This window comes from Adiantum capillus-veneris, chromosome 8, assembly GCF_014529385.1.
Source record: "Adiantum capillus-veneris isolate H3 chromosome 8, ASM1452938v2, whole genome shotgun sequence".
Taxonomy (NCBI): domain Eukaryota; kingdom Viridiplantae; phylum Streptophyta; class Polypodiopsida; order Polypodiales; family Pteridaceae; genus Adiantum; species Adiantum capillus-veneris.
In genome coordinates, this window is record NC_140938.1 from 80,225,073 (window position 1) to 80,248,444 (window position 23,372).

The following is a 23,372-nucleotide window of genomic DNA, read 5'->3' on the forward strand; positions in this document are numbered from 1 at the left end:
GATGAGAGTACAGAACTTTGCCGAGCTTGGGGCAAAGTGAAAGATCAAGAAGCCCTGATTTTCTTTGATGGAGGAGCCAAGGCCAACTTCATTTCACCTGAACTAGCAGCGCAGCTCGAGATTACACCCGATCGGATGGGACCACAAGCATAGGTAGTTCTAGCGGCACCCGGCAGGGATGTAGCCATTACACTTGTCATTGGCAAGCTTCGGTTGCATTGTCAGGGGTATTTGGGGCACGAGACTTCTACATAATGCCCTTGGAAGGTTGTGATGTTCTCTTGGGAGTCCCTTGGTACCATAAGGAAAACGCCGTGGTCGATTATCGGACGAAGAAAGTGACACTAACTACTGAAAAGGGCCGAACCATTGTACTTGATGTGAAACTTAAGGGCGAGTCTGTCCCTATTGTATTGGCTTCGGCCGTTTCAAAATTAATGAAATCAAGTCTGTTTGTTTACTCGATCTTTTTGAAAGAGTTGAATGATGATCATAGAACAAATATGTCTGATCTAGAAAAAGAACACCAAGATTTTCTTCACACTCATGCCGATTGCTTTTCTGAGGGCTTGCGAGGCGAGTTGCCACCAGCTCGTCCTGAGGATCATACCATTAATCTGATACCTGGAAGCACACCACCGAACCGGCCATCTTACCGTGTGAGCCGAACCCAAAATGAAGAGATTATGAACCAAGTGAAAGACCTCTTGGAAAAGGGTCTTATCTAGCCGAGTACTTCACCTTATGCTCTTCAGTGTTGTTGGTTTTGAAGAAAGACGGATCTTGGAGAATGTGCATTGACAATAGAGCTCTCAACAAAATCACCATCAAGGACAAATTTCCGATTCAAAGGATCGATGATATTCTACAGGGATCTTCTTGTTTCAGTAGGATCGATTTGAAGAGCGGATATCATCAGATCCGAATCGTGCCATGAGATGTCTACAAGACAGCTTTTCGGACGACCTTCGGTTTATTCGAGTTTTTGGTGATGCCTTTTGGGCTTACAAATGCTCCAGCGACCTTTAACCGAATGATGGACATAATTTTCAGAAAGTACAGATCTTTTGTTGGCACTTTCTTTGATGACATTATTGTCTTCCTCCAAAGATGAGACAGAACATAGAGAACATCTGCTACAGGTCTTTCAGGCATTGCAGGATCACAAGTTGGTGATCAATGCAAAGAAGAGTGAATTTTTCCTACCAGAGATACACTTTTTGGGACACATCGTCTCAGCACAGCAGGAGTGCAAATGGACCCGGCCAAGATAGAGACTATCTGTAATTGGCACGATTTGAAGAATGTCCATGAAGTTAGAAGCTTCTTGGGCTTATGTTCGTACTACAGGCGGTTCATTAGAAAGTTTGCAGAGGTTGCTTCCCCTTTGCATATTTTGACACAGAAAGGAGTCCCTTTCTCGTGGGGACCCACAGAGGTGACTGCCTTTCAGACATTGAAAGAGAAATTGACTACAGGACCAGTTTTGACTTTGCCGGACTTGCAGAAGTCATTTGAAGAATATTGTGATGCTTGTGGTGGTAGTCTAGGTGCGGTCTTAATGCAAGAAGGCCATGTCATTGCCTACGAGAGCCGATTGTTCTCAAGGCCGAAATTGACAGCACAGATATATGAGACAGAGCTTTTGGCGGTTATCCATGCTCTTACTTAGTGGCGACATTACCTACTCGGAGCCGATTTTACGGTCTTCACAGATCACCAGAGTTTACGCTACTTCTTGTCACAGAAGCAGCTATCAGAAAAGCAAATGCGGTGGGCGAACATCTTGTCACAGTTTCACTTCCAGATTGTCCATGTGCAGGGACAAAAGAATTTGGTGGCAAATGCTTTGTCCCGGAAGCCGTTGGTTCTGGCTATTTCCACGATACATCATAGGAGCTTCGAGGATATGGCCAATCAGTATGCCACAGATACAGATTTTGCAAATATTTTCACTCGGATACAGAATGGAGAGGTGGTAGCGGGATATTCCATTCGGGATGGCTACTTGATGAAGAAAACGATGTTGTGCGTTACACAGCCGTTGAGGGAAAAGGTTCTAACCGAATGCCACTGTCCACCATTTACAGGTCACCGTGGCATTGCTACGACCTTGAGAGATACTTCTTTTGGCGGAGACTCAAGAAGGACGTGGACGATTTTGTACGCAGTTGCTTGGTATGCCAGAAGGTCAAGTTTGACACGCATAAAGCACAGGGACTGTTACAGCCTTTACCCATACCACCTGCCCCTGGGAAAGTATTGCAATGGATTTCATTTTTTATCTCCCAAGAACACAGAGTGGGCACGATGGTATCTGGACTGTTATTGGCAAATTTAGCAAGCAAGCTCATTTCATTCCAATGAAGAAAACAGTCAAGCCAGATCACTTAGCAAGACTGTTTGTGGCCCAGATATTCAAATTACATGGCATGCCTGAGACAATTGTCTCCGATAGAGACCCCAGATTCACGAGTTTGTTTTGGAAGGCTATTTGGGAGAACATTGGCACGCGGTTGCAGTTCTTGTCATCTTCCCACCCGTAGACAGATGGGCAATCGGAAATTGCAAATTCAGTTGTACTGGATTTATTGAAGTCTTACATCTCGGATCAGAAGACTCAATGGGAAAAGTATTTGCCCTGGGTGGAATTTGCCTACAATAACACGATTCGCTCTTCGACGGGGAAGGCACATTTCAGATTATTGAAGGTGCTACGAAGGTTCCACCCTTCCTAAGCACTAAAGATAAGATTTTTGAAGCTGACCAGTATACACGGTACTTGGACACTACTTTTGCCAAGGTCCAGGAAGCTTTGGAGAAATCTCAGGAAAGACACAAAAAGGCAGCAGATCGACATCGTCGCGATTTGAAATTGAAGGAGAACGATTAGGTGCTCTTACGTTTTGAGAAGGCACGTCTGAGAAAGAAAAAGGGAAAGGAGCATCTTTTTCCAAAGCTTAGCATGAGATACTATGGACTTTTCCAGATTTCCGAAAAGATAAATGATGTCTCCTTTAGACTGAAGTTGCCTGATACTTGGAGGATTCACAATACTTTTCATGTGAGTCTCCTGAAGCCTTTTAAAGGCGATGTGCCCGATGATGGGGAGCTTGATGAGCAACCCGAAGTGGAGGAAAACGAGGAGATACTCGTTCAAGAACAGAATTTAGCACATAAAGATAGAAAGGTAAAAGGTAAAATGATAAGGCGGTTCTTGGTTAAATTCAAGAACTATCCCGCATTGGATGCAAAGTGATGGAGGAGGACCTGGCAGATACTCCTCAGATTATGAACCTTTACCTTGAAGCATTTGGTTCAGCATAGTCTATTCCAAATAGAACCCCGAACTCAGCTTGGGCGGAATTTGGTGCAGCGGGTATGCACAAGAGGGGAGTCGCTCCACTCCTTTGTCAACAGATTACCCCGATTTTTGATACTAAAGTCATTGATGTTTCTTTTGGAGTTTCAAGGATACTGTGGGCTGACAATATTTTGCTGTATGACTTTATGAACTGGAATTCCCGATAATATGATACTGATTTGTTCTTGACTTGTCTAAGTGCAGGAGCTGATATACGAAATGTCTGCAGCATTTCCGTCTGAAAGATCTCGATAGACATGGTTGCAATAAGGATTAGTTAATCGGGCATCAATGAGGTCCCGAGTGGATCTAGATGCAATTGCTAAATACGTTGCCCATTAATCATGGTCTGAGATCCGAATGAATTTTGAATGTGATTTGTCCTGTGATGTTCTATCGATTGGTACATGTGCTAGATGTGTGTTCCTAGCGCGTTGGTACTAATAGTCAGTGTCTGCTAAGACAATGGCTTTTGTCTGTTTTGCAGGCGTAATCGAGGGCGATTACAATGCTTTCAAGAGGGGGGTATGTCACAAACCGGTGACGTGGTGTGGCTAGTGGGCAGCAGATACACACACCCCCTGGCTGGCTGCAGAATCCCGAAAAACCCGCAGACATGATGACATGGCACCGTACGACAGAATCCAGAAAACGCGGCGCGTTTCACGCTGGACTGTACGGCAGAATTTCCGCTTTTTGCATTGGGAAAAGCAGTTGGAAGTTCTACACAATTTTTGGGTAGCTTTTGAACTTTGCTTTAATTTTCAAGCAAGGCTTATGAGACAAATTGCTTTATTTTTTAAAAAATGGCAGCTTTTGGGGCTCTGCTTTTGGCATCCCTTGTAAACAAATAAATAAGTGGTTTGGGCTCCCACTCTGCAGAGCATCTGGACGCAGAGTCTGAGAGTGAGACCCCTCCCACTCCCTTGTACTTTGAGCACAGATTAATACAAAAAGAAATACCGAAAGGGGCGCCAGTCTTTAGGGCCAATATCTCTAGGCACGGAGCTCTGCCGGACCGTGTCGAATCAATTGTGAACTCTGAACTGTTTTGAAGTGAATCTCTGCTGTGTCGCGGTAGAATCTTGACTTGGAGTGTCCAAGTTTTTGTTACAAGAGCATATGATCACGATGGCCTAGTACCAGAGATCTGCTTGCACAACTTCTAGCAGTGATGTTCAATCATGCCAAGTGCGAGGGCCTACCTAATACTTGGCGCTTTGTCCACTATCGTACCTATCTTCAAGTTGGGAGATCCTATGGAGCCTGGGAACTACCGCACTATCATGGTTGGACACACATTGGCACGGTTGTACGCATCCATCCTTGAGCAACAATTGAGTAGATGGGCAGAGAGAGAGGGTGTACGGGCAGCAGGACAGGTGGGTTTCAAGAGAGGTTTCTCTACTCTTGATCATATTGTGACACTCAGAGCCCTTATCAAGGAGGGGAGATCACGTGGGAGAGGGCTCTATTGTTGCTTTGTGGATTTCCGCAAAGCCTTCGATACAGTGCCCAAAGCTAGATTGATGCGTAGACTACAGGAGATGGGGGTACCCAAAGAGTTGATTTGGGGGATCGTGACTCTATACAAGTCCGTAGTGGGACATGTACGCACTCTAGAGGGGAATTCTGATTTGGTTCACTCCACTATTGGGGTGAAACAGGGCTACCCGCATCTCTTACACTATTTGGCATGTATGTGGATGAGGTGGCTAACTACATTGAGAGGGATGGTGATAGAGGAGCACAGTTGGAATCCCACTATTCTTATATGCTAATGATATTGTGTTGATTTTTGACTCCCGGAGAGGATGCAACGTCATTTGGATGATTTGTACACGTTTGCCCACGATAGTGGACTGTCTGTTAACCTGGGGAAAACCAAGGTTATGGTGTTTAACACCACACCACAGTGGTCAGGAGGTCAGCACCCACTTTTACGTATGGCCAGAAGACGGTGGACTATACAGATGCATATACCTATCTTGGGGTAGTCTTCAGTGGACCGGTGTTTTCATCATTGAGAGCAGCAAAAACTAGATTGACGAGAGCTTATGCAGCCTTGGGAGGATTGGAGAAGATGTGTTCGCATGTTCAGTTTCAAGAAAATCAACCAAAGCTGTCGCATTTTGACACTCTAGTGGCTTCCGCTATGCTTTATGGGGTTCAGATTTGGGGACCCTCGGTGGACCACCATGGCAGATCTGGTAGCACTGATGGATGGAGATGCATGGAGAGGCCTCTAGTCTCTATGATCTCTCCGATGTTTCAGGCTAAGGCCTCAGTGCCACATGAGACTATTCGAGCCGAGCTAGCTGCTGCTTACTAGCTTGGCTCTTACTAGATCAGTAATCAGGACTATTCTAGCACGACATGAGAGACGCCCAGTACGACTCTTTACAAAGACGGACATTGACGAAGCTCTTAAGCAACCGATGCAATACTTTCTCGGACTACGCCTGATGCCGGTAATCCTCGGGCATTGATAATGATGATAATGATGATGATGATGATTTTAGCCTTTCGCTTTACTTCACTTCTTTTTTATTTTTGTACCCAGACATTGGATTAGATCCACCAGGATTGTATCTGTTTGGTCTCATAGGTCATTTTGGCCTTTCGAAGACGTTTAATATAATTTCATTTCATCATCTCTCTCTCTCTCTCTCTCTCTCTCTCTCTCTCTCTCTCTCTCTCTCTCTCTCTCTCTCTCTCTCTCGCTCGTCACGTTCAGTGATTTTGCAGTTTTTGTTCGTGTGTGGCTATTGATTTCTCGATTGGAATGCCCAAGCCTGTAACAGTGGTATCTCAGCTTAGAACAACTTTTCTCCTACAAGGATCAGATCCTTTCTCTAGCGCACATGAGTTCTCGCGAAGAATCTGGAAAAGACAACACTCCTCTGCTAAGAGATGAAGAAAAGTTGAGCTCCAAATCCCAATTGGTTTCTTCAGTTCTCAATCTAGGCGAATTTCCGATGGGGAATTTCCCCAGATCAGAGTACAAACATCAATTGCAGGTTCATACGTGTGTAAAAAGATTGATTAAGTACTCCAAAAACCTGAAATATGTGAAGCATCTGCAAAATTACCCAATTGATGACATTCATTCGAGATCGTGAGAGGTTGTGGATTCTCCTCTCAAAGCGGGAAGAAAGCTGAAAGAAAAGCCAAGTGCAGAAAAGCGGAAACTATACTTGAAGAAACAGTTTGATAAAGCTCTTGAAAGGAAGATGAACCGGTTGAGGAAGGGCTTAAAGCACTCTCGGAAGAAGGGGAAATCAAGGGATTTTCCTGGATATTTGGGCCACAAGTAGGTGGTAAGCAAAACCAAGAAGAATATTCGTTTCGAGGATGACCCAGAATTTTATTCGTCTTCGGTGTTCTGACAGTTCGTCGTCCTCGGTTCCACAGAGGATGAGAAAAGGGGGAAGAAGCAGAGAAAAGTTTGAAAAGCAAGAAAGCAGATTTTTGAAAAAGTCTAGAAGGCATGGGAGGCCATCTAGCAGTTCAGAGGAGGAAAGCTCGTCCTCTTCTAACAGTGAACAAAAGAACAAGATATCGAGTTCATGGATGGGGTCAAGCAGTCAGGTTTGTCACATTTTCAGGCTATCAGGACACCCATAGAGCCCTTGAGTTCCCACAACACCTTCTCGGGGGGTCGGTTCTTGGAACGCTCCAAGGTACGAAGGCCGGCATCCTACTTGAAAGGAAATGCACAGACATGGTGGTCTACTCTGTTGTTACGCAGAGAAGCTCCTACGAAGTGGGTAAAATTCAAGAGAATTTTCACTTCAACTTGGATATCAAAAGAATTTGAAGAAGATGTCATCATGACTTGGCATCACCTGAGAATGACTAAGAAAGACAGGTTGGATGACTATTGCCAAAGGTTTTGAGATACCTTTCTGCCAGTGTCCTCATTTCAGAGGGTCAATTTGAGGGACCACATTGAGCGGTTTGTTGTGGTTTGCCAAAAGAGATTCGACACTATTGTTTGCAACAGAAGTCTGACTCTATTCAGAGACTTATGGGAAATGCCAAGCAAGGTTTTGGAATGCATGCCGGCTCATTGATTTATCCTACGAACGGGCTAGTGTTCACCTCAACAAGGCAAGAGTCTTCCAGTGAAGAGAATGAACCGGGGGAACCGGATGAAAGTTCATCAAATGATTCCGGAGAAGTAAGAGAATCAGAATGTAGTGCATCCGAGGGTTCCGACAAACTAAGGGAACCAAATGCCATTTCATCAGAGGATTCCGGAGAAGAAAGGGAATCAGACGATAGTGCATCTGAGGGTTCCGACGATTGAGATTGAAATGCCAGCGGATAGAGAGGCCACCAAGGCTACCAACAAGTCCCAAGGCACAAGGAAAAAACATAAAGGGAATCAGTTGGTAGATCAGAGAATTCCAAAGATCCAAATTGAGGTGCCAAGGAAAAGGGAGGCCAATAGGCTACAGGTCACGTGCCACAGGAAAAAAGAACAGAAAGGTAAGCTAGGTCCACCGGATAATTTGGTCAAGGGTACTTTTTGGCCCTTGATGCAAAGTGGATGGAGGAGAAGAACATCACAAATTCTCTTCAAAGAGAGCTGTACCTTGAAGCTTTTGGAATATAAGCAATGTCTGCCAAAAGTTACCGATCAACAGGTAGAATCTGTGCGGTGTTGTTGGGGTAAAGGCATTGCCCGAGGCCGGACATTGCCCACTGACCACTACCTTCTTCATGTACGTATACACAATGAATAAGGGGATCCTCGCTTTGAGGCTTGCTCCACCCACACAGGCACCGTGCACTCTTCTCCTCTCCTCTTCTCTTCCCCGCACCACACTGTGCACACACCATTCTGCACACCATGCTCTCTTTCAACTGGTATCATGCCGGGGCGGAAATCGCGGCGGTCGACAGTGCTCCCTCAGCGCCATTGGATCCGGGGTAATTCAGCACGGATCCAACAAGGATTGGTGGCACCAGGAGGATATTTGGTGGATCTTGGAGCTGGGGAGATGCAATGGAATCTTGAGGCATCTCAGCAGGATATAGAGCAAGTAGGAACGAAGAAGTAGATCTCTATGCAGCAGAAATTGAGCTTGAGAGCAAGCATCAGAAGCTCAATTGGGAGATCAGGAGCTTGCGGGCATCAAGTGAAGTGAGCATTGGAATCTTCCAAGGCGGGCAACAACACATCTGCACAAAATCGAGCTTGAATGAGAGCATTGGAGAGCACCTGCAGTGTGGACCTGTAGAGAGCGCACATCAAATCGAGCAGAGAACCGAGCAGCGTGGAAAACTCCAGCTTGGTAGTCTACAAAGCAATCCGGATCTGCAGATTGAGCAGCTACGAGAGTAGCACAGAATCGAGAGCTTTGTAGAGCTTTTTTGTTGAGCTTGAAGGTGGGCAAAATCGGCACAGCAGGAGTCAAAGGCAAAGCGGGCAGCCACAGCAGTAATCGAGCAAGAATATAGGCAGAGCGGAACTCGACCTCAAGTAGCAAAGCTTGAGAAGCTTGCTAGCATTGGAAGCAAAGCAACAGGGAGCAGCTCGAAATTGAGCAAGAAAATCAGGGCAGCCCATAGTCGACTCGGGAGCTCATGAGGCTAAGGGCTGATCTGCTATCGCCGATGCCGACGATGGCTGAAAACTGAAAACGCTGAGGTGTTTGAGGGCTGCAATTTGACCGCTGATGCTCTGCTGTGGCGACGGAGTGCTGACGGCAATGATGAGGCTGAAAACGCTGATCGAGGCTAAAAGGATGCTGGCGTTTTGGTGGCTAAAAACCCTGATGCAAGGGGCTGAGAAAACGCTGGTGTTGCTGGCAACACCAGGTGCTTGATACTGTTGGTAGAGGCTCTCTTCACTGCTCCTCTGCCTGATACTGGTGCCCCAAGGTTTGCATATATAGGTGTACAAGGCTAGGTCGAGCAGGCTGCCAATAATCTCCACGATTTGAACATCCAAGGGTCATTTAATAATAAAAATGCCCTACTGGAGGTGGTTCACGCGTAGTTAGGAAATGGGTTCATATGCGGTGAATATGCTTATGCTAGGTGCTAAATACCGATGCTAAATGCTAATGGGTTGTGCAATCAGAGGGTATGCAACTACTCTAAGTGCCTGGACATGCACCTCCTACGTACAGGCTCACAAGGTTGCCAGAACACTGCATAGGATGTCCTAAACCCTAGTAATAGGAGTTACAGCTTGTCCACATGCACGTAGGGTTAGATGTGCACGTGACACATGGTGTTCAATGTGAACTAAGTGTGTGATTTTGTGAATTGAACACCATATGGATGTACTATCTTGTGGGGATGATCATGGGCATGGTTGGATTGATTGAAATGTGAAAAGAAAGGATATGAATCCAATACTAACAAGATTGATAGATCAAGACATCTATGAAAAGATCACCGTGGTCTTATCATGATTTGTATCTAAGACCCTTGACAGATATGTGATTGATCAGTGCCTCATGTCTTTGTAGAAGTTTTAATTTGATGTCTTTATAGAAGTTTTAATTTGGTGGAGTCTAGTGCATGGGTACATAGGGTCTGTGTCTACTGAAGAAAGTTTCAGACCTTTGGCTATTTTGTAGGCGTAATCGAGGGCGATTACAATTCTCTCAAGAGGGGGTAATGTCAGAAAGGGACGATGTGGCCTGCCCAACTGGAAAGAAAAGGCTGAAAGGACAAGAGAAACTGAAGAATAGAAGAAGTTTTAAACCCTGAAAATTTAGGCGAGAGGCCTAGAAGGGGTTAGAAATTATAAACCTAACCCCTTCTATCTTAAAGAACTTATGGAGTAGCGGCCGAGGGGCCTAATACCCAAACGCCAAAAACTTGAACTCTGGCTGAGGCCGCCGTAAATCGCGATGACTGCTAACTGCACTGTATTGCTCACTCATTTAGCTGGCATGAGGTGGGACCCTTGGTCCTAGGGTTTCCCGGGTCAATATCTAGTGTTTTGCATTTTCCCTACTAAAATGTGGGCAATATGTCACTAGTGACTTTTACACATTTTATTAGGCCTAGCATTATTCATGAGGGTCGTGGGGTGGTTCTAGCTAAGTAGGCATTTTTATGCCTTCCCTACATAGGGAGGACTCCCCCTCGTATATTTTGCATATCAGTGTTTGCAGAGCTTGCCAGCGTTTTGGGCCACATCCTCTCTCTTTAGTGTTTTGGAGTTAATGTCTATCCTCTCTGTAGCGTTTTCTCATGCACTGCTCTCTCTCTCTCTCTCTCTCTCTCTCTCTCTCTCTCTCTCTCTCTCTCTCTCTCTCTCTCTCTCTCTCTCTCTCTCTCTGTCACAATGTGGTCTCCCCATTGCGACTCTCATCACCACAATTTTGGAGCATCGAGAATCACTCATCAGCCGCACACATACTACATCACATGTGACTTTGGTCCCATAGGTCATATTTAACCTCCGAGGAACGAGAATAAAATCTATCAATCTATCTATCTCTAGCTAGAGCTAGGTTCTCTCTCTACTCCCTCTCCCCTGTTTACAGGTTCACTTGCAAATCAAAGTGCCGGTGCTCATTAGATGGGCGGTATGTGATAGGACGTTTATGAGGATATATGTCATGATAGATCTGAGATCCATTGGTTGCCCGGTCCCGAGAGGTTTGCTCGCGGTTGCAGACAAGATCATCACCGAATTCACCCTTTTCCGCTCACCTTTGAGATGGTTTGCTGTTTTCACTCTTTTGGGGCTGATTTTGGTTGTAGTGGCCTGATTTGAAGGTTCGCTTCATCCATCTTGAAGTAGCCTCGACACAAACCCAAGTTCTCTCATTCAATGGAGAGTGGTGAGGATTCTAATTTTAACTTGGTCCGTGATGAAGAAATACTATGAGAGGAAGTTCATGATTCAACGAGGAGTGGAAAGATTGGTCCAAGCTCTGCTCTGGCGCAAGGATCAACCAATTAAGATACCTACCTTTCCTTTGGATCGGCTGTTCGATGGGAAAAATATACCATTTAGAAAGCAACCATGACGGCAGTTTTCGACTCTTACGCGCTTGGAGACTTTATCAACAATAACTTTCAAAAGCCAATGCTCGAATTTGATCATTTATCATCCTCAACACAATATCATTGGTCATTGGTCCCATTCGCTTGATGAAGGATGCAAAGTAGATTTGAAATCAGTTTTCATCTTTATATGATCGATTTTCTTCGATGAAGCAAATTGCTTTGGAGGTGTAGTTGTGGACCCTGGATGCCAAGCAATCATCCATGAGGGATAATATCAACAAGATGCAGGAACTCCAACAGGAGATACTTCATATGGAAAAATTGATCGGTTCAGAGGACATGGCCATCCAGCTTTTGGCCCATTTACCTTTCGTATTCCAATATCTATTCTTTGTTGATTATGAGTGGTAGATTGAATGCTATTTCAAGATTGTTCCAATGGTGTTGGATCAAGAGGAGAGAGGTTCAATGCGGGAAAGATGTCACAAGTTGGTGACATGGCATTTCCAATTTAAGGAAATGGCCGAGAGGACAAGATGTTAGAGTTTAAAAAGTCTAGCCCAAAAGATGTGGCCAAGAGGCCTAAGGGGTTAGGGTTTACAAAACCTAAGCCCTTGCCAAAAAGCGTGAAGGCTCGGCTGAACCTCTACGAATTGCGCTAACATGCTGACGTGGTAGGCTGTACAGATTTCCGTGTTTTGAGTTGGCTTTTTTTGGCTACCCCTCGCAAGTGCTTTTGTTGCCAAGTGATTTTGGGACTTTGCTTTTGGGCATCCCTTGTACTATTATAAGTGCCCAGAATGCCAGTCTTTGGAGAGCATCTGGACGGGGAGTCTTGGCAGAGTTGGGGACCCTAAGGGAATTGTACCTTGGCGAAGCGGTAGTCAAGAAATACAGAAAGGGGTGCAAGTCTTTGGGGCTAGTGCATCCGGGGACGGAACTACGCCATTCCGTGTCGACTCTCTCTGATCTTTAAGGTCTCGTGGGATAATTTCCTACGACGTTGAAATTCTCTCCTCCTCCTCCTCCTCCTCTCTCTCTCTCTCTCTCTCTCTCTCTCTCTCTCTCTCTCTCTCTCTCTCTCTCTCTCTCTCTCTCTCTCTCTCTCAACTCCTCCTCAGCTAGATCTTTAAGGTCTCTTGGGATAGTTTCCTACGACATTAAAACTCTCTTCTTCTTCTTCTTCTCTCTTCAAGTTTTGCTCAATTCTTTGCAGTTTCTCACGTGTGTTGCATCAAATTTTTGGCTTGGAGTGTCCAAGTCTATTACAAAGGTATCAGAGTTCAGAACGATTCTTCTTCTACGGAAAATCCGATCCTTTCTGCAACACACATGAGTTCTCGTGGAGAATACGGCACCCGTGTCCCCTTCAACGGTTGGTCTGCCGGGAGATGAAGAAAAGCTAAATCCCAACGTGGGAATAGAAGAAACCAACGGAGATTTTGGAAAAATTTTCGAGAAGTTCCGACAGGGAATCTTGACAAAGTGGAGTACAAATATCAACTGTACGTTGACGTGGGTATGAAAAGATTGATCAAGTACTCCAAAGACCCGTAATATGTGAATCACTCGAAGAATTACCCGCTTGATGAGGTTTTTTCCAAATGATGAGAGGCCATCCATTGTCCTGTCAAGTCAATAATGAAACAGAAAGCAAAGCCGACTTGCAGAAAAGCAGAAACTGTACTTGCAGGAAGAGTTTGACGAAGCTTTTGAAAAGAAGACAAACCACTTGATGAAAAGCTTAAAGCACTCTCGAAAGAAGAGTACATCAATAGATTTCCCTAGTTATTTGGGCCAGAAATCGACTTTCAAGGTTGCTAGAAGATACAAGAAGCATGTTTGTTTCGCAGATGACCCCGATTTTTCTTCGTCTTCAGAGAGTTCTGACAGTTTATCGTCCTCTAGTTCCAGTGAGGATGAGAAAAAGCGGAAGAAGCGAAGAAAAAGCAAGAAAAGTAGATCTAAAAAAGTAGATCTAAGGAAGAGTCTAGAAAGCACAGAAGCAATCTAGCAATTCAGAGGAGGAGATATGGTCCTCTTCTAACAGTTTAGACAGTGAGAAAAAGACCAAGAATTCCAAGGATCAGGGTCAAGCAGTCAAGTTTGATACGTTTTCACGCTATTAGGACACCCATCGAGCCCTAGACTTCATACAACAGTTTGACATCGCCTTCTCGGAAGGTCATATCTCGGAACACTCCAAAGTACAAAGGGTGGGGTCTTATTTGAAAGGAAACACACAATATGGTGGTCTACTTTGTTGTTGCACAACGAAGCATCAAAGAAGTGAGTAAAATTCAAGAGAATTTTCATTTCTGCACAGAAGAATATGAGGAAGATGTCTTCGTGGCATTGCGCCATTTGAGAATGAAGAAGGAAGACACTTTGGATGACTACTGCCATAGGTTTTGGGATACCTTTTTGCCAATGTCCTCGTTTCAAGGATCACTTTGAAGGATCAGATTGAGCTAAAGAAATACGACGATTTTTTCTGCAAAGAAGTCTAAGTCTTTGTTTGCACGAGTACTTCCTCTTTTGTGAGGGAGTAGGACAGAGGAAGGCATAAGCCTCTACAGGAGAAAAGCGCTCTCAGGAACTAGAGCAAGATCAGCCCAAGGGTTTCGCACCCTGAGTTTGGGAGTAGACCCACTGATATGAGAGTGGTAGACTCTCGAGTTGGGATCCGGATTTGCAAGGAAGGACTTCGCATCCAGGACAGCAGAGTTGTTCTACAAGATGTTAGGTGCAGCGGAATGATTGTTTGCACTTTGCTCAAGATGAGTGCTCCGAACTGTGCTCAAGGTTCCTTTTAGTTCTTATGGAAGGGAGAGCCTTTCCTTCTTAATGGAAAGTGCTATGATCACAAACAAAGTGAATGGACACTGTGCGTGCAAGTGTATGAGACTGAGAGATAGAGAGAGAAGAGAGATACGACACCAGAGACGTTGTAAAACCCTCCTCCGAAGGCCCCACTCTCGTCGGCGAGAGTGGTCTACTTTTGATTGCACAAAGTGGTACAATGCGTATGCAATGGACTGATGCAACTTGGGACTATGCCGGTGACAACGACGGGGATGACGACGACAACGACTTTAGGGCTGAAATCTGTGGTCTTCTATCTGCTGAATTTCGGGGCTGTTTCGGTGGCTGAAAATGACTGTTTGGCTGCGTTTTCGAAGGCTGAAAATGGGGAACGCTGATCTGCCTTGTAGCGTTAGTGAAAAACGTTGGGTTTCTGGGGACTGCTGGCGACACCAAAACGCTAGGCTTGATGTTGGCGATGACGGCAAAGCTGAAAACCCCAAGTCTTGTGGGTGCTGCGGGGTTCTTGCTGAGAAGATGCCTGTTGAGCGAGGAGCTCCTGCTGCCTCTTTTGCCATTTAGTGCTAACTTGGGTTTGCTTATATACAAACTTAGCAAAATTGCCCTACCTACTTTTGTTGGAAAGTCACTTAAAAATAATAAGTGAAAAATGTCAAAAATAGGCTAAATGCACTGGAAAATTCCACTAACTGATTCTAATGGATTCTAATGGAAATTCTGATGATCATGCTGTGTGCAACCAGAGGATATGCATCTATACCACGTGACTAGGCATGCACGGTCTACGAATAGACTCACAAAAGTGCCAAATCACTTCTAATCTAGACTTGATTGGACTGACTGAACCCTGATCATGCTGTAGCTTGTCCACGGACACATAGGGTTGGATGTGTCACGTGACATCCCCTCCTTTTCAAAGTGAGGTACTGGTACCGAACTGTATGGCGTCAAGGGAGATTGCCAATAGCATCCAGAATCCTGGAAGAGACTCTACGCCGGCCCACTCTGATATGTGGATCATGCAGTACTTTAACTTCATAAAGGTCTGCAACGCTTGCTTCTTTGGGCCGCGCCGAAAGCGACAGTCTTTTGTGGCTCCTTCGATGCTTCAACTTCGTATAGAGTCGTGCTTCTTCCATCTTCAAGAATCTCCATGGCTGAAAATTCCTGAAACCATTTCCAACACAAAACCATGAACATACCCATTCCATGTACAGTGAGTGGAAAAAATCTTGTCTTCCTCAAAGACTGTGCATGCAACGTAGATGAACAAATAGACGGAGTGCTAAACCGTTCACCACATACACGCAAACAATGAGATCGAATCTTTGTCTTTTGATCTAGAGCAATCAACTGACAATGGACATGCCCACGCTTGGTGCTCATACTTTCGTGTGCTCGTTCGGAAACTGTGTCATGCCAAGGAACAGACATGGAATGTGACTTCCTTACATACATACTTTTCAGCATTTCATGAAAAATCCGCATACATTCGTGCTCATCCATGAGAGAAACGTGCTCAACATACATTATGTCATGCCTAGGAAAAGGGATCACATAAAGATGCTGACTAAAATACAGAAAACGATCACGAATGAAACACTCGAACAATGCGTGCGTATCAATCATGCGAACACGATACTTTTTGTGAGGGTTCTTTGGACCTAGGCTGAGAGCCAAGATCGGTTCTTCCTGAATGATCGAATCGTCCTGTGGGGGTTCTTTGGACCTCGACTCGAAAGCCAAAATCGGTTCTTCGTGACTGATCGAATCTACAACGAGGTTAGCTTCGCTAGAAAAAGCATCCACTAACACATCATCCTTGTGAACAATCACATCATCTTCATGCAACTCATCATGCTTGTGAGAAATCACATCTTGATCATGCAAATCATCATGCTTGTGAGAAATCACATCTTGACCATGCAAATTATTATCATCCAAATCATCATGCAAATCATTGTCATTCAAATCATCATGCAAATCATTATCATCCAAATCATCATGCTTATCATTGGCATTCAAATCATCATGCTCATCATTGTCATTCAAATCATCATGCTTATCATGGTCAATCAAATCATCATCAGGCTTCACACAATCATGCAAATCCTGTGTGTCTTACTTTGGAGAAGAAGAGACAGAGAGTCTCCTTTCCCAAATCTCTTGCATCTGTGCCTGAACTTGAGAATAGAGTCGCCAGAACTCTTTGTTTTGTCGATCGCTCTGTTCTTGTATTGCTTTCAAGTCGTACTGACGCTGTATGGCTGCCATTCCTTCTTTGTGGTCACGATCTATGGCTGCCCTTTGTTCTTCGTAGGTCTTTCTTTCTGCTTCTCTTTCTGCTTGTCTCGTTCCATTTCTGCTTTTCTTTCTGCGTTTCGTGCTTGGCGTTCTAAATTCTGTTTCAAAAACAATTGCTCCAAAGCCTCCATAGGAGTTAGTGCAATCCTTGTTGTAGATGGAAAAGGGGGAGGGTCGGAAAAACCTCCTAGTGGGGAAAATTTTTCTTCACCTCTCTCATGCTCATCACCTCCAAGCGAAGTATCCATGCCGCTTCGGGTGATGACCATTCTGAAGTCGTGGGTTCTTGTGGTCCTGGGTTCTTAGGTCCACGAGGAACTTGGGTTCTTGGGGGTCTTGGGTTCTTGGGTGTCTTGGTTCTTGGGGTTCTTGAGTTCTTGAGGTTCTTGCGGGTCTTGAGGTTCTTGAGGTTTTCTTTCGCTTGCAAATCGCGTTTGAGAAGGATCTTCTCTTCACCCGAGTTCTACTCTTTTCCGCGGGCGCACCCCTTGGCGGCCTTGCGCTCACTTCCCACCTCGCATCGATTGGCTGGCTGCTAAGTGCACCGTCCGCTCTCAATGAGTGAAAAGAGACACAAGGGGAGGCTGGACAAGCCCTTCTTTCTTGAGATTCCTGACACTCTTCAACAAAACACGATTAGGAATCGACACACCCAAGCGAACTTGGGTTCGTGCGACCTCAACAAGCAAAAAAAATTCTTGTGGTTCTTTCCTTGAGTGATACAGAACACTGCCAAAGCTCCAATACCAATGTTAGGTGCAGCGAAATGATTGTTTGCACTTTGCTCAAGATGAGTGCTCCGAACTGTGCTCAAGGTTCCTTTTAGTTCTTATGGAAGGGAGAGCCTTCCGTTCTTAATGGAAAGTGCTATGACCACAAACAAAGTGAATGGACACTGTGCGTGCAAGTGTATGAGACTGAGAGATAGAGAGAGAGAAGAGAGATACGACACCAGACGTTGTAAAACCCTCCTCCTAAGGCCCCACTCTCGTCGGCGAGAGTGGTCTACTTTTGATTGCACAAAGTGGCACAATGCGTATGCAATGGATTGATGCAACTTGGGACTATGCTGGTGACGACGACGAGGATGACGACGACGACTTTAGGGCTGAAATCTGTGGTCTTCTATCTACTGAATTTCGGGGCTGTTTCGGTGGCTGAAAATGACTGTTTTGGCTGCATTTTTCGAAGGCTGAAAATGGGGAACGCTGATCTGCCTTGTAGCGTTAGTGAAAAACGCTGGGTTTCTGGGGACTGCTGGCGACACCAAAACGCTAGGCTTGATGTTGGTGATGACGGCAAAGCTGAAAACGCCAAGTCTTGTGGGTGCTGCGGGGTTCTTGCTGAGAAGATGCCTGTTGAGCGGGGAGCTCCTGCTGCCTCTTCTGCCATTTAGTGCTAACTTGGGTTTTCTTATATACAAACTTAGCAAAATTGCCCTGCCTACTTTTGTTGGAAAGTCACTTAAAAATAATAAGTGAAAAATGTCAAAAATAGGCTAAATGCACTGGAAAATTCCCCTAACTGATCCTAATGGATTCTGATGGGAATTCTGATGATCATGTTGTGTGCAACTAGAGGATATGCATCTATACCACGTGACTAGGCATGCACGATCTACGAATAGACTCACAAAAGTGCCAAATCACTTCTAATCTAGACTTGACTGGACTGACTGAACCCTGATCATGTCGTAGCTTGTCCACGGACACATAGGGTTGGATGTGTCACGTGACACAAGAAGAGGACTCTCAGAGTAGAGTCGAGAAAAAGTTTGTAGGGATGCCATGCCGTGAGTCTAGAAGGTGAGATCCAGAGGCGAGAACCTTGGTTCTTGAGGATTCGGAATAAGAAACAAAAGTTCTTTGGAATAGGATCTTGCCCTAGGAATAGGAAGTTGAGGCTTCTGGAACCATCCAAGTATGATTCTAGAACGAACATGGTAATACGTTCAGTTCAAGTGCTTGTAAAGACTTTTCCCCAGAAATGACCAACCCACCTTCTAGTCCAGAACTGTGTTGATCTTCTCACTCTTTCTCTCTATTTCTCCCTCTACATCGATTGGCTTCACTATTAAGTGATAACTTCTATTTGTCCGAGTATATTTTATATTGTTATGCGCTCCCGTTTGTGACAAGTACTTTTCACACTTGTCAACTTACAATTGACGTCGGTAGTCTGTCTTGTCGAGATCCCCCGCCGGAAATTTGCTATGCTCACCCAAATCATCGGAAAGAGCCTTGCTTCTATTGGAATCTCCCTTGATTTCTTATGTTCCTTCGCAGGGATTCGGGTTTTCTTCATGTTCCCGTAGACAAGTAGTTGAAGGGGTGTCGTGTTTGTCAGATTCACTGCTAGAGCCTATGCATGCTATGAAAAGGATTTGATCCTCCGTAAAAGAAGAATCGTATGAGCTATGATACCACAATAATAGACTTGGACACCCCAAGCCAAAGATCAAGAGCCACAAGAAATTGCAAATAACCAAACTGGACTTGAATAGAGACAGAGGAGAGTCAACACCAAACGGTAGACTTCCGTCCCTAGATGCACTGGCCCCAAAGACTGGCACCCCTTCCGCCGATATTTCTCTATTATTGCTTCACACAGGTACAACTCCCAGAGGGTAGCTCTCCGAGACTTTGCGTACCCATACTCTCCAGAGTGGCCTCCCAGAGACTCTTATGAAGAGTACATGCAATGCCAAATGCACAGCCCCAAAAGGATCAAGTCTAAAAAGCTCTTCTTCAAAAAGCTCTGGCCTCCAAAAGCTTTTGCGCCAGCATCTACTCCTGATGCCGTAAATTTGCAAGTCCATATAGCTGCTACCTCAACATTCTCAGCGCAAAACGCGGGCCAGTCTCCACGTCATCATGCTCACACAATTTTTAGCTTTAGCAAGTTAAGAGTTTTTAAACTCTAGCACCCTTGGTCCCATCGGCCCATCTTTTAAGTTGGGCATGCCACGTCACAAAATTGTGACAGTGACGAGATTTAGCAGATCAAGACATCCATGAACACAACTCTGTTTGGATGTGATTGCTAAATAAGTTACAATGGTATCTAAGATATCGTCGGAAATGTGATGTGATTGTTCAATGGCTGGTGTCTTTTTGCAAGTGCTAGATGTGTGCACTCGAGCGCATGGGAGCGTAGAGTTAGTGTCCTCTGAGCTAGTTTTTATCCACTGTCTATTTCGTAGGCGAAATCGAGGGCGATTACTTTTCTTTCAAGAGGGGGGTATGTCACAAGTGTGATGATGTGGCAAAGCAATTATCAAAGAGTTTAAGAATCCACCCCCAAATTCATCATCAACATAATCTCATCCCTCACATATAGATAAACATGGTCACTTTGGTGTATCATATGTCTCTTATGAGTCATAATAATCTTCCAGAAGCTAGTTACACTTTTCTTTTCTTTATGCCTTCTATGGCAAGATACCCGGAGCTGAATTTAACCATCAGATGTACTTGATTTGTCCTATAAGTCAACTTCAGCTTCAAAGGACGTTGATACTCTCTCTCTCTCTCTCTCTCTCTCTCTCTCTCTCTCTCTCTCTCTCTCATGCATGTAAGAACAAAATTAACTTACAGCATGTAGGACAATAAAACCATTTGATCAGCGGCAGAGAAAACCTTACCGATGTCATACACTGTGAGATCATTCAGGAACTTTTTGTCCACAAGACCACCAAAAATAAGCACATAAGAGGATCCAATTTTCACAGCTGAATGCCCACTGCTCGCATTTCATTGAGGAAGAAAGATGCAGTTAAGAGAATACAATCAGGAAAACGAAGTTTTCAAATGCTCTTCAATGATCATGCAACAACGGAAGAGACAGTGACTTTGAATTTATCAGAAGGCAGAATCATGAAATGGCACGGCAATTGTTGGGATTTTACTTGTGTGTGTGTGTGTGTGTGTGTGTGTGTGTGTGAGAGAGAGAGAGAGAGAGAGAGAGCGGGCGGGTATTATGTTTACGTGACAGTGTGCAAATTGACTAACATGTCATGGGCATGCGACTGAAAAAATCTTAGCGAGTGTGTGTTGTGTGTGTGTGTGTGTGTGTGTGAGAGAGAGAGAGAGAGAGACCTTCTTGGGGAGGGAGGAGTGCCTTGGAAATCCCCCGGGGCAGACTGAACCCACCGCATCCTCGCTTCCGAGCTCCCAATCGCCCGAGCTGACTATAATGCGTGAACTAACGAATTACCCCGATAATCAAGTTAATTAAAAATTCAATTAGTTTGCCTTAATTGTATATTGTAACTATGTATATGGTAAGAAAGAAAAGAGTAACACTGGTATGGATTATGATAAAGATGGAGAGAGATGTATTTCACTGTAATGCGATGTTTGTGTTTCAAAAAAAAGAGTTGGCATCGTTCTCCACATTTATAATAATATTGTAGGGAAAATGTCTTTCTTTCATCACTTTTCTCCACTTCAGTGTTGAAAGGGGATTTATGCTTCTCTTCCACTGTAAGAAGGACTTTTTAATTGTAAAAATATTTCAATTATACAAAGAAAAACTCATTATCGATGTTTTATAAAGATATGTATCATTCCACATTGCCATATCATAGTGTATCATCCATGTGTGTCTTTGTTGGACATAACAAAAACTCTTCAGTTCTTATCACCTTCATCTACAATCTTTTCAATGAAAATAATGTTTTCTCATTGCTTTAATGTGTACATGATGTAATCTAAGTACTTTTGAAATCACATAGAGGAAATCAAAATATGGAATATAAGTGTACTTTTGGTATTGGTCGTCTATCTCAAAGTGCAATCTTGGATGGATCGGCTCATAAACCTTCCTTATTGTCATGGATGCTTGAGAGTCAGTTGCTGCCTACATCATCGCTAGAAGGCTCTAAAAGAATCTAGAAGGATCTAGAAGTTCTAAAAGTATCAAGGAGATTCTAGAAGCTTGGAGAAGATTCCGTAAGAATCTAGAAGTTTCTGGAAAGTTGAAGAAGGATCCAGAAGGTTTTAGAAGAACTAGAAGGATCAAGGAGGTTCTCGACGATTCTAACCTCCTCAAGAAGAACCTAGAAAGTCCTAACCTCCTCAAGTAACCTCCTCAAGCACTAGTATAAATAGGGGTCTTGGGCCACATGCCCCTCAGTCTTGCCAACACCAGTTGTGAGCCTCCTATGAGGAAATCCCTCTTCTAGTTCTTGTCTTATGTTCAAGTCTTGTCCTTGCAATCAAGCCTTGTCTTGTACTCAAGTCATGTAATCAAAGTCTTCTATCTAGCTCTCTTGATAAAGTATTAAGTCTTGTAATCAAGATTAAGCTTGTCATCAAGTCCCAAGACTGTGAGCGCCTCCACTTGCTCTCTTCTAGCTCTATACGCGCTCATAATAGTTTAGAAGACTGACATCATGGCTTACCTAGCCATGCAACAATCTACTTTGGAAAGCATTGCATCCACCTTGCAAAAGGTGCAACAACAAATTCAAGAGCTACACGCAAAACGGAAAGAAGAGAAATCGCACTTGCCAAGTCTAGTGGTGCAAGAGCTTCAACCCCCATCCCATTCCCAAGAGGTTCAACCCCCAGTGCAAGAACTCCATAAAGCCACTATGTGCCAAAATCCACCCATGATTTTGGCTAGTCCAATGGTTCAAGTAGAGAAACCACGCTTTCCAAGTCCAGTGGTGCAAGAGCCTCAACCACCAGTCCAAGAAGCCAATATGTGCCAAAATTTGGTCGTGGTTTCAACTCGTTCACCACAACAAAGGAAGGAGCATGGGGACAACCTACCTGAAAAGTATGATGGGATAGGATCAAAGCTTAGAGGCTTCTTCCAACAAGCGGAGCTGTTTATATGCATGCAACCAATTTATTCGGGGTAATGTCATGGATGCTTGAGAGTCAGTCGCTGCCTGCATCGTCGCCTATGTCATCACCTACATCATCGCTAGAAGGCTCTAAAAGAATCTAGAAGTATCTAGAAGATTCTAGAAGTTCTAAAGGTATCAAGGAGATTCTAGAAGTTTCTAGAAGCTTGGAGAAAATTCCGAAAGAATCTAGAAGTTTCTGGAGGCTCTAGAAAGTTGAAGAAGGATCTAGAAGGTTCTAGAAGAACTAGAAGGATCAAGAAAGTTCTCGAAGATTCTAACCTCCTCAAGAAGAACCTAGAAAGTCCTAACCTCCTCAAGTAACCTCCTCAAACACTAGTATAAATAGGGGTCTTGGGCCACAAGCCCCTCAGTCTTGCCAACACCAGTTGTGAGCCTCCTATGAGGAAATCCCTCTTCTAGTTCTTGTCTTATGTTCAAGTTTTGTCCTTGCAATCAAGCCTTGTCTTGTACTCAAGTCATGTAATCAAAGTCTTCTATCTAGCTCTCTTGATAAAGTATTAAGTCTTGTAATCAAGATTAAGCTTATCATCAAGTCCCAAGATTGTGAGCACCTCCACTTGCTCTCTTCTAGCTCTATACGAGCTCATAACACTTACATTGTTCCACCACCTTCCCACTAGTATGTGTCCTGTGATCGTCATCCCTTCCACAAATTTTGCCAACATGTCAAATGACACATTCACATTTGCTATCATACCTACCATTACTTGCACTGCTATATTGTCCGTACGTAGGCTCACACACACACACACACACACATAAACTCGCAGTCTTTGGGCCGCCCCATCTGGCATGCATATCGATCAAAACACGGCCAAGCACGACATCTTTCTCAAGAGTCCCTAAGGCCACAAGCTTTCGAGGTGCAAGCATAGGTAGGAGAAAGTCATGTTGGGCATATATTGAAATCAGGACATACAAGTAATGACATTTCAAGGAAGAATCCCATGAAGAACTTCTTGTCCTTTCATGATCACACCACATTTGGCGTACATATAGACCAAAGCACTAACA

At 44.3% G+C, this 23,372-nt stretch overlaps 1 protein-coding gene across 2 annotated transcripts in view; it reads right to left on the bottom strand.

Annotated features, from left to right (window-relative positions):
• The window catches only part of LOC147452429 (Galactose oxidase/kelch repeat superfamily protein), an 80,451-nt gene extending 59,725 nt beyond the window's left edge, over positions 1 to 20,726 (bottom strand). For both annotated transcript variants that reach the window (XM_086518131.1, XM_086518133.1), the window contains exons 1-2: positions 20,578 to 20,726; positions 20,124 to 20,221 (exon numbers count right to left, since the gene is read on the bottom strand). In XM_086518131.1, the coding sequence (XP_086374257.1) occupies positions 20,124 to 20,221; positions 20,578 to 20,636 (157 nt within the window). In that variant the 5' untranslated portion in view covers positions 20,637 to 20,726. The remainder of the gene's footprint in view (positions 1 to 20,123; positions 20,222 to 20,577) is intronic.
• Between the last annotated feature and the right edge of the window lie 2,646 nt (positions 20,727 to 23,372).